Source organism: Ranitomeya variabilis, chromosome 7 (genome assembly GCF_051348905.1).
Source record: "Ranitomeya variabilis isolate aRanVar5 chromosome 7, aRanVar5.hap1, whole genome shotgun sequence".
Classification (NCBI taxonomy): domain Eukaryota; kingdom Metazoa; phylum Chordata; class Amphibia; order Anura; family Dendrobatidae; genus Ranitomeya; species Ranitomeya variabilis.
Window position 1 is genome coordinate 68,050,530 of NC_135238.1, and position 12,539 is coordinate 68,063,068.

The 12,539-nt window shown below is 40.9% G+C and overlaps 1 protein-coding gene across 3 annotated transcripts in view; it reads right to left on the bottom strand.

The window, feature by feature from the left end:
* The window catches only part of ABAT (4-aminobutyrate aminotransferase), a 122,081-nt gene that overhangs the window by 70,345 nt on the left and 39,197 nt on the right, over positions 1-12,539 (bottom strand). For all 3 annotated transcript variants that reach the window (XM_077275246.1, XM_077275248.1, XM_077275247.1), the window contains exon 2: positions 8,493-8,611. In XM_077275246.1, coding sequence (XP_077131361.1) covers positions 8,493-8,562 — 70 coding nt within the window. In that variant the 5' untranslated portion in view covers positions 8,563-8,611. The remainder of the gene's footprint in view (positions 1-8,492; positions 8,612-12,539) is intronic.

Here is a 12,539-nt window from a genome sequence, read left to right on the forward strand (position 1 = left end):
ATGTCAGAGTCCCGGCGGCTGTTCGACAGCCACAACACAGTCAGGGATTGCCTGTTTGTTAGACGATCACTACACCACACACGATCCTTCATACATTCCGTATTCCAGAACAACTGGTAAAACATTGCTCCAGATTGCAGCAGACTAGCGATGACGTGGTTGTTTTCTCCGATTTCCACCGCATTGCCCTCGTTTTCGTCACTTGTTCTCACTTTGCATTCCCAGTTCTTTCCCTGAATGGGATTTCCAAGGTTACCAATTTGCTATGTTTGTTCTAAGGAATAAAAGCAGAACAATAGCTGCCAAGTATAAAAAAAAAAGGCAATCCACGATTCACACTTCTCATATTTATTCATTTCATACAACAAAGGACGCCGGGAGCATTCTTCATGGTGAAGGAGATGCCGAGGGTAAAACGGTTTTAGAAATACTTTCAATGTAGTCTTCTGTAATTTATCATCCCTGATCATCACTGAAGGCTTCACACAAAACCACCATCATGCGAAAAAAGAGATTTACCTATGGAAATAGTCTTACGAGAAGGTTTCCAATGGGCGTCACTGGGTCGTCTCTGCCCCATCACCGCTATTCGTGCGGCATAAGAAACAAATACAGAAATGTCTGCTTGTGTTAGGCTGTTGGGAGAAAAGTAGAACAGAGCTAAAGGGGACAGGCTGAATGTTCGGCTGTACGATGCGATTTCTGAATGCTTGGCTGGTTACAAAGCAGAAAGAGTTCAAATACGATGTAAGAAAGTCACATCCGTCTCACCAAAATACCAGAGCCACTTTGTATTCAAATTGGAAGTAATCTTAAAAAAAAACAAAAAATCTTGTAATATGCAATTACTCTACGCAAAGGACTCAAAGAGCAGCTTGGAAATCTTTGTTATATTAAAAGCTGGGAATCAGTAGCTGTCATCCAATCGCTCATCAACCATTGGGGTGATTTTTTTGTAAAGGATGCCACTTAAAAGGGAGATTCTTGCAACCATAGCTGAAATTGTGAAGTTTTTGTAAAAACAAGAAACTGTAGCTTTAGTAGATAACTACTTATTAAAAATCCTCTTATGAAGAACGAAGGGTATTTTTATCTTTTTTTTTTTTTTACTGCTTGTTGCCCGGATTACAGGCCGCCACTGCAGTTCATCAGTGGTGGCTGATATCCTAGGCAAGGACCAAAGCACAAACGATTTCCAATATAACAGGAAGCGCTGCTCTGAAGCTGGCCAGATTACTGAATTAGGGCACCGTCAGACAGCCGCATAAAATCAGACCGAGATCGGAATGCAATGCACGTAGTGGCTGGTGGCTCTCCCGATCTGTGAAATATATGCAACTGTCATGTTCGGATCGGGAGAGCCGTCAGCCAGTCTGTGTTCCGATCTCGGTCTGATTTATAAGGCCGCCTGACTGCACCCTTAGCCCAACTTCAGTATCTATATGCTTCTTTGATGCTTTCGGTATTGGGGTGTGCACAGATCAGGCCAGCAGCACAATAATGCACTGTCCAAACTGTCACCCCGTACCGACGGAAGTGTGAAAGTAGCCTTAGATCCAAACCTAGAACTTTGGGGTAACAATGCTAACCACTGAGCCAAGGTGATGCTGCCTATATAAAAGCCTTTGCCCGGCACTTCAAGTACAGCAATATATTTCCAGGTGATGTTGTCTGAGGCAGGAGCCACAAATATACGGCACCCAAATTTCATATCCTTATTGCATGTCATATTAGAAAAGTACCGTATATTGCTTATACATTAAAGTTTTTTTTTTTAAATGAAGCATATAATTCTATTTACCCAGTAAAGCTCTATAAACAAAAATTACATTTGTTTGGTGTTATTCAGCTGATATGGAGGGCCTATGAATATGGATACGGCATCTGGAAGCATTCTGTATGGTGGCACAGAGTTAATATTATACATTCGCGGTACGTTTCCTGCTGCATTGCTACTATCGGGAGACACCTTTGTTACGTGGTATGAAAAAGAGCCCGACAACATTTTATAGCCCCGTAGAATTCTTTAAATACCCCATTAAAAGTCCATATCACCTGGATCCACAATACAATGATGTGCCCGAGCCCCTAGCCGCTGTGTAATGGCAGGAGGGTGCGCTTTGTTTGTAGTAGAACACTCGGGGGGGGGGGGAATTTATCAAAGGAAGTTTTCTAGGGGTTGAAAAGTTGCACATTTTGGGGCAAGCACTAGCCATACAAAACTGTGTGAACATCTACTTCTTTTAGATTTGATGGAAGAGCAGAGCCACTGCCAGTGTAGCCGATATATTAGATTCTAATTTCTGGCATGAATATTATTATAGCAGTCATAGATTTTAAAGAGGATTTTCTCGTTTCACCTTGTCAGTCACCTGGCTGCAGTTTTGTGAGGTCTTCCTTCTGGTGTCTTTTATGGTCTGCAGCGCTTATGTCATATTGCCAGCGCTGCAGCCAATCAGTGAGTCCAGCGGCTCTACCCGAGGAGACAGCATTGTCGCTATGATTATGAATTAAGTTCAGCACTGCAGACAATACCAAACACGGGGAGCAGCGGAGACTCAGCACTGGACGCGGGGAGGGTAAGAAAAAAAACCAAAAAAAAAACACTTCTTTAAACACTACATTGGGACTGATTTTTGGAAACCAGAAAACCCCTTTTAATTTTTGACTAACAGACAGCCTTTTTGCCTAAGGCATATTAAGGGGCGTGCATATTGTTGTTAGGGTCTTCACAAAGATTGCAAGTTTAAAAAAAAAAAAAAAAAAATGTTTTTAGATATTATTATATTACTTTATAAACTAACCAATGCAAGTAAAGACATCCTGGAGATCTAAATGATGGGCATAGGAAAACAAGACATTCATATGGGTAACACACGCTCTCGAAAGAAGCAGAAGCAAGTGGGGAAACGTGCGTCGGGACTGGGGAGGTGGTGCCACCCGCTTCTTGCTTCACCTCATCTGCTCCTCCAGTATTCCATTTTCAGGTACTTCTTGCTTAAGTATGGTCCATTGTGTCTGGGGCACCTGTGCATTATCAATAGTGTCTACTCATGTACCATAGACTTCATTTACTCATACCCGGACTATCCATATGTATTTTGTTAGCCTACTGGGCCATACTATAGGGCCTATACTCATGTTACTATACTTATCTAGTTCTGTGCATATTCTATTAGGAGCTATTGTTTGAGGTCAGTTTACACTGTTATTTTTGGAGTGCTCTTCATTTTTTCTTTTTTATCTCAAAATACATTAGATATTTTTGCAGAGGTTTATCATTTGGGCCATTTAGTAGTTTACCCTGTTTGAGAACCTGGATATATTAGTAATGAATTAGTACTTACCATAAATTGACCACTTTTTAGTCCAGGATTAGTCCCCTATATTTATACTAGTGCATTACCATGGATGCTGTGGAGTCCCCCTGACTGGACACACAGTTATAATTTTAATATTACGTTTTATCCATTTTTCTAATAAATTGGTTTTACTTAATGGATCTCTTCATTACTCTGGATATTGATTGTACGGCCAGAGCATGTGTTTATAATGGGTAAGTCACAGAACAGAAATATAGTTAATAAATCACATCAAACCTTCAGATATCAAAAGTCTGTGAGCCACAAAGCTAGGGGGATGGCATCATACATTTTACACAAGAAATTACAGGCTAAACTTTGGTGGAAAAACGGTAAGAAATAAACCATTTTGGCACAGAAAAATGGCCACCCAGGAATAGATTGCATCGCATTAGCTTAAAAAGCAGATCTAGGTTCAGATAAATAAATGTGGATTTCTCTTCCCTTCCGAATCCCGAGTCTTTAGAGAAGATGGCTCGGCTTCTAATGCAGTCTAATGCATTACTCTTCTCAATCACCAGCTTATTTACTATGTGCCGAAAATATGCCAAAGATAAGAGATTTAAAAGACAAGAACCCGACTGCAGATGACAATCCGAGGAACCTGAGAAGTATGCTGCAACGCCATCTTAATTATACATCTGCAATAAACCAGTAATGCAACCGCAAGGAATGGTTTAGAAAAAAGGGGAAAAATAAATAAATTAGCACACTGGTGTCACTGTCTAGAAGCCAGATGTCTGTCTGTCTGTGTATCATCACAAGCATAGGTACAGTTGTGCTCAAAAGTTACATACCCCGGCAGAATTTTTGCTTCCTTGGCCTTTTTTCAGAGAACATGAATGATATCAAAACATTTTCTCCACTCATGGTTAGCGGCTGGATGAAGCCATTTATTGTCAAACTACTGTGTTTTCTGTTTTTAAATCATAATGACAACCCAAAACATCCAAATGACCCTGTTCAAAAGTTCACATACCCCATTTCTTAATACCGTGTATTGCCCCCTCTAACATCAATGACAGCTTGAAGTCTTTTGTGGTAGTTGTAGATGAGGTTCTTTATTTTCTCAGGTGGTAAAGCTGCCCACTCTTCTTGGCAAAAAGCCTCCAGTTCCTATAAATTCCTAGGCTGTCTAGCATGAATTGCGCGCTTGAGATCTACCCAGAGTGGTTCAATGATATTGAGGTCAGGAGCCTGAGATGGCCACTCCAGAACCTTCACTTTGTTCTGCTGTAGCCAATGACAGGTCGACTTGGTGTTGTGTTTTGGATCATTGTCATGTGGGAACGGTCAAGTACGTCCCATGCACAGCTTCCAAGCAAGTTTGCCTCCAGTATTTGCTGATAACATGCTGCATTCATCTTCCCTTCAACTTTAACCAAGTTTCCTGTGCCTTTGTAGCTCACACATCCCCAAAACATCAGCGATCCACCTCCATGCTTTACAGTGGGAATGGTGTTCCTTTCATCATAGGCCTTGTTGACCTCTCTCCAAATGTAACATTGTGGCCAAAAAGTTCAATTTTGGTCTCATCACTCCAAATCACTTTGTTTCAGAAGTTTTGAGGCTTGTCTCTGTGCTGCTTTGCGTATTGTAGGTGAGATACTTTGAGGCATTTGCGCAGTAATGGCTTTCTTCAGGAGACTCGACCATGCAGCCCATTCTTCTTCAAGTGCCTCCTTATTGTGCATCTTTAAACAGCTACACTACTAGTTTTCAGAGAGTCCTGTATTTCAGCTGATGTTATTTGTGGGTTTTTCTTTGCATCCCGAACAATTTTCCTGGCAGTTGTGGATGACGTTTTTGTTGGTCTTCCTGACCATGGATTTGTTTTTACAGAGCCCCTGATTTTCCATTTGTTAATCACAGTTTGAACACTGCTGACTGGCATTATCAAGTCCTTAGATATATTTTTGTATCCCTTTCCTGTTTTATACAGTTCAACTACCTTTTCCCATAGATCCGTTGACAATTCTTTTGCTTTCCCCATGACTCACAATCCAGAAATGTCAGTGGCTGGATGAAAGATGCAAGAGTCTGTCTGGATCCCAGAAACTCACTGAGCTATAATGCGCACACACTGATTACAAGCAAACAGGTCACAGGTGAAGGTGTTACCTTTAGCAGCCATTCATACCCATTTGTGTCAACTTCTGTGCATGTTATCAGGCCAAAATCACCAGGGTATATGAACTTTTGATCAGGGTCATTTGGATGTTTTGGGTTGTCGTTATGATTTAAAAAGAGAAAAACACAGTAGTTTGACAATAAATGCCTCACCCAACCACTAACCACGAGTGGTGAAAAAGTTTTGGTGTTATCATTCATATTCTCTGAAAAAAGGCAGAGAAAGCAAGAATTCTGCTGTATAGGGAATGTCTTCTTGACGGATTCTACATGGCGGCCCAAAGAATGTATTAATATGCCATCGGTGCTTTTATTCCAATAAGGCGTTTGACGTTCCATACTGCGCAACTGACGTCCCTCACTGAGCACACCGACGTCCCTCACCAGTGCTGAGAACCGATCATAATGAACTTTTAATCATCCGCATCCGCACTATTCCAGAGGGTGTCTCTTCTCTGAGACAAGCCCTGCTTGATACATGATTGATAGCTGGCATTCAATCCCCATTATGGAGGCCATCAATTACGTATGGAGGCGTGATTAGAAGATCTGTGGAAAGTCCACGTTTAAGGAGGCGTGATTAGAAGATTTGTGGAAAGTCCAGTCTTGGGAATGTAATGTCCAGCTTTGCCTCATTGATAGTCTATTGCATACAGACGTGGCAAGAATTTGGGTGATCTTCTAGTATCCAGCCACTATGATAATTATCATAAGACAACATTTTTGGACAGATTTCCAAGGAGGGTTGGCTGTGTTCCGTGTGGTGGCTGTGTCGCCTGCACCATCATGGATCGTACTGATACGTTTACCAACTTTGATGGATCTAAGACCTACAAAATTAACCAGTATATTACATGTACAACAAGATACGTGGTATATCATGCCACGTGTCCGTGTGGTCTTGTATATATTGGTCTTACTTCAAGACAGCTTAAGGTCCGCATCAGGGAACATGTTTTGTGCATTGAGGCGGCAGCCACCCACATGGAACTGGCCACCCTGAAAACAATACCTCGCCACTTTAAATTATTCCACAATTGTAATAGTGCTCTTTTAAGAGTACGGGGTATAGATTGCATTAAGATCAATATACGTGGCGGTAATCTGTCCAAACGTCTTGGTCAGCTGGAGGCTAGATGGATCTGGCGGCTGAACACTGTTCATCCGCATGGCCTAAATGAATGTCTCTCATTTGCTCCCTTTCTCTGAATCGGCTGTTTTTCTGGGTATGCGTAGTCTGCTGGCCTATGCATAGTTCTTATATTTTATATATGTGTGTGTATTGTTTTTTGTTTTTATTCTGTAGCACCATTACGCCATTGGTCATGTCATCTATCCGCAACATGTATCTTTTTCACCATTGAATGGGACGACTGTGGGATTTTTCTTCTATATCTCCTCCGCATTTGAATGTGAATCCACCTTTGAACCTTCTGCCACCATGCTTTATGTATATGGATATGTTTGTTCATCTACTCTATTGACAGGCATTATAGCTTACTATTTTAGGTCATTCTGTGTTATATGTATATTGTATCTAGATTTTTTATATTTATTGATATGGCCGCCTGTTCATTCTATATGCTATTTATAAACAATATTATGCCGCACATATTGCCATATTATATACATTGGCACGATTATGTGTCACTTGTGTTTAACATGTGTTATATATAATGTCATCTTTTATATACATTGACATTGTCATTTGTACACATTCTTGTACTTTTATATGTTCTGACATTTTTATCTGTTGCTTTAGTACAATAGCTACTTATATATGCTGTTATTAGTACTATTTTTTAGCTGTATACAATGCTGTGCCGCACATATTGTTCTATTTTTCCATTTACATTGTTTTTCTTTTTGATTTCGATCCGTAATACTGGTGGTTTGTTACCCTAGGCTCTTTTTTTTTTATATATTTAGCTGCAAGCGCAGGACATTCTATTTACCTATAGTCCGGCCCTTCTATATTATATCATGTGGCATCATTCCCTCTTCAAATATGGCCGTTAGTGAGTTTCCGGTCCTGCGCATTGGCACATTTCCATTCATATTGTAGTTTTCCTTTTCAATATGGTCGCTGGTTCACTTCCGGTCATGCGCAGTAGTTACCTTTACTTCCGGGTCGCGGCCTGGCGCCGGATTGCATGGGCCCGTGCTTTCCGATGCCGTTCTGAGCGCCCGGATCATTCGGGCTGGTTGCGCATTGGCTATTTCTATTCTCCGGCGACTATATAAACTAACTGCGGTGATGCCATGACACGCCCCCTGAGGAAGGACATCTCCGAAACGCGCGTCGGGGTGGGTCTGGAGCGGACGTTCTCCCCGTGTCATCAGCGTATAAGGTATCTCTCTGGGCTACCATTGTAGCTATGTGCCACTTGGCTTCATTGTTCTGCGGGCTCTACTTACTATTGTGTTACTATTGAGCATTACTACTATGAAGTACGCAGTGGCTACTGCTGCCTTATGTTTCCAGTGTATATTACCTGGCTGCTGGCGTGGGGAGTTTGTTTCGTCTCCATGCGTTCTGTGTATTATGTGAGCAGATTTTAACCCACTACTATTTTTTGATCCCTTGTGTTTTCTATATTTATATATATTTAATAAAGATTTTTGGCATCCTTTCTGGACTTCGTTGCACCATTTTTTCTTTGAGTTTTTGCTTTTGCAGTACCTGGTGTGTCCTGTATTATTCCATAGACAGGCGATAGCTACCTCTTACTTTCATTTTATTTATGCCATTATGAGTAGAGGGTTTATATTGCTTTGCCTGTTTTGTTTTCCTTGCCTTTACCTCATTGCATACGTGACAATGCCAGCTCTACTATGGAACGTCAAACACCCTCTGTGAAGTGAAGCCATAAAAACCCATCCAGATTCCGCTTTTCCACCAATCTCCTAACTGGGACCAGGACTGGAGGGTAAATAATTGCCTAATATGCCTAAAATATCAGGCTCAAATCTCCAGCAAGTAATTGTAGGATGACTTACATGGTACAAGCAGTCTGGAGTTCTGCTGCAATGCCTGGGTCATGTGTAAGCGAAGCAACATGGAAGCCATTTTGGTTCAAGAAGAAATCCGCGACTACTTGATCAGGGCCCAATTTTTCCTGTAAGAAAAACAAAAAACAGATTTCAAGTTTAGAAATAATAATAACAGAACTATATAGAATTCTGCAGTAGAGAAGATCCCACACCTTGTACATGGACTTCACAGCATTCAGATTCAGAGACAATATGTCAGTAAGAAACCGCTGACGTTCTGATGCTTCATTACTGGTTCCTGACAGTCTCATCATGCTCCTGTCTAAAGCCGTGGTTTTATAGTATGATGGAGAAGATAGATTTAAAGTATAAAGCGCACACACCGCTTACCTAACATAATTCATCAGTGTACTGACTGAGCATGCTCCTTGTTCCTTCACGGATGCCCTGCTGCAAAATCAGTGCCAGCTCTGATAAAGTAGGACAACAAAAGGGGGACAACTGACTGCTAATTTCCATAACCAAGCCAGACCACATTTTTGCTAAGCCGAGGTAAACAGATAAGGGATCCAGTAGAAAATAGTCAGCCGCCCTCTATAGCTGGCATGTGCTAACACTGGATATATTGCCCAACGTCAAAAAGAAGACTAGAAGCCAAGGACGAAGATGCCAGGTGACGATGGGAACCAATAGCTGAGGAAGATTGGCAATGGTTAGAACTCATTACTTACAGCTCAAGTTCGTTTTAAGCTTGGGCTTATTTTTTAGGTGCGCTTATAAAGCTCAACAAAGACTTGGCTCAAATTCTTACTTATGTCAATATTTTTTCCTTCGGTTTTCACAGGGAAAAAAGTAGCAATAATGTGCTCAGTGATTTAAGTAGATCTATTCTGATGACATACACTCCCTGACAGAAGTTATGTCGCTTATCCATGTTATGTTAATCAAAGCTTGTAACCTGACGTTAAATTCATCCATTGGTTCTATAAATTATTCTTTTGAAAGCTGAAGCCCTCCGAAATGTGGTTTAGGTTAAGAAAATAAATTGGCATCAATGCAGAAATATTGATCAGTTAATGGACACAGAATGGTCAGATTTTAGCAAGACAAAAGTTTTGTCGCCTGGTCATATAATGCACCCAATCCTAGTTTACATCCTAACCTGTGCTCAGTAAATGATCGGTTAATTAGTGTGGGTGTATAAAAAGAAACCCAGCACCCCAGACCTTCACTTGATCTGCAACTTGAGCTCTGCCAAAAATACACCCTGCAACCAAAGCCTGGATTATCAAGAGGCTGAAGACCAGATCCACTGCAGAGGTGGCTGGCACCTTTAATGTGTCTCAGCGTCAAGTACAAAGAAATAAAAAAAGATTTGAAGACTGGAGATGTGTTGGACAAGCCCAGGTCCGGCAGACGCTGCAAGACAACTGCTCAGGAGGAATGTTTGTTGGTTAGAAAATCCAAAGCAAACCCCTCTTCCACTGCAGCAGAGCTCCAACAGGCCTAGTGACATTAAGTCCCTGAGTCAACTAGAAGAGTTTGTAGGATTCTGTCTCGAAATGGCCTCAATGGTCGAATCAGTGCCCAGAAGCCGGCACTAAACAAAAGGCAAATAAAAAAACATATGGCATTTGCAAAAGTCCCACAGCCTGCTAAACAGATGGATGCTGGAAAAGTGGCAGAAGGTGGATTTCTCTGATCAATCTTCAGTAGAATTACACCACAGCCGCCGCAAATACTGCAGGACACCTACTGGAGCCCGTATGGATCCACAATACACCCAGAAAACAGTTACATTTGGTGGTGGAAAGATCATGGTCTGGGGTTACATTCAGTATGGGGGTGTGCAAAACATTTGCAAGGTGGAAGGCAATATCAATAACCTAAAATGTTAAGAAGTATTAGCTACCGCTTATATTCCAAATCATAAAAGGGGTCAAATTCTGTAGCAGGATGGTGCTCCATCTCAAACATCTATCTCTACACCAAAGTTCCTCCATGCAAAAAAGATCAAGGTGCTCAAGGACTGGCCAGCCCAGTCACCAGACATGAACATCATTGAGCATGTTTGGGGTAGGATGAAAGAGGAAGCTTGGAAGACAAAACCAAAGAATCTAGATGAACTCCTGGAGGCATGTAAGACTGCATTCTTTGCCATTCCTGATGACTTCATTAATAAATTGTATGAATTATTGTTGAACCGCATGGATGCAGTCCTTCAAGCTCATGGAAGTCACACAAAATATTAAATATGACTAACAGCACCACAACTTCATTCACCAATGTTATGCAACAAATATTTGTATTTTAAGTTAATTATTTGTTTGAATATCACATTAGTTTCTGTGGGCGACAAAACTTTTGTCTTGCCAAAATCTGACCATTCTGTGTCCATTAACTGATCAATATTTCTGCATTGATGCCAATTTATTTTCTTAACCTAAATCACATTTCGGAGGGTTTCAGCTTTCAAAAGAATAATTTATACAACCAATGGATGAATTTAACGTCAGGTTATAAGCTTTAATTGACATAACATGGATAAGCGACATAACTTGTATACACTCCCTGACAGAAGTTTTTCACCCCATATAAAATGTGGAAAATTTGTCAGGGGAAAAAAAAAAGTAACGACAAGCTACCCCCTTCAATGCGGATTTCTCATGGAATCTGCTCCCAACTTGACACCGATAAGCCAAAAATAAATAAATAAAAACATTTTTTTTAAAAAGGTAAGGGGGAGCTTTAAAGGACCATCCGATCAGAAAAGCTCAATCCCTGCTCGCCGTAATGTTTCAGGAGGAGTTTTTATTTTTGTGCACTTGAAGACTTGAAGTTTTTGTACTGAAAACAGAAATAGACAGCATTTTTGGGGTTTTGCACCAACTTCATGAACCGCAGGCACCATTTTGAAGAATTTGGCGCAAATATCAGTGAATACTACAAGACAAAAAAGTAAAAAGGAAATGACAAAAAAGAAAATCATAGATGATGAATTGAGGCCATAGATTCCTGTGACTTTAGATAACCACACTAGATCTTTCAACCTCCCAAAACTGTGTGAGCACGCTGAGGACCCTGGGTTAGCACCCGAGCATGCTCATATAACGCCTTATCCGAGCACGTTCACTCATCACCAACGGTGACACATGGGAAGTTTTGATCACTGGGGGTCTGTATCTCCACAGTAGGGTCGTGCCGACTACAACTTTTGACTTGTCACAATGACCTGACTCTTTAAGGGGACTGTAAAAAGCCAAAAACAACTTGTGCAATTTTTACGCTGTAACATTACTATTAGCTGTTCAATCATCAGCTAGCTTCCAATGAGTTATGGTTTCACTGCACCTGGCAAAATGACAAAAGTTCACAAACACGACCCCGGGATAACAAGGGCAAACGATAAAAGTAGAAAAAGAAAAAACAACCCACATTGATAATCATAATAAAATAAAGGGCTAAAAACACCACATACACCGTTATCATGGTCTCGCCATCAAGTATCTCCCTACGTCCAATAGAGAGAAGACCTGCGGCATTGGACTGGACAAATCTAATCTGAGGTTTCCCGATAAGCAGGATGTCTAAGTGATCGCTCACCAGCGGAAAGGATTTTTATCCATTCTTAAATATCATCATTCTCGACAGCAAATCTTCTAGTGTAAAAACCAAAAAAATATGTGCTGCCGAGAACAACGGCAACCTATCTGACCAGAATGCTCGATTACGGATCCTGACATCCTGCTGCAAGTTCCCCATAGAACTTTATGAGCACCAACTGCCATCCATCTCAGAAAAGGGAAAGTCTATTGTCACTGAATACAGATTATACCCATGACTTGAGTAAAAGAGCAATCCAGGATTAGAAAGAAGCAGATTTCTGAGATGAGATACGTTACAAAATTTATTATTTTCACCTGTACTATTGATTTATAGAAAAAAATAAAGACGACAGTTAACCTTTATATACATCTGTATTAGTGATGAGCGAGCGTGCACGGATAAGGTGTTATCTGCTCGTATAGTATGTTCAGGTCCCAGCGGCTGCAT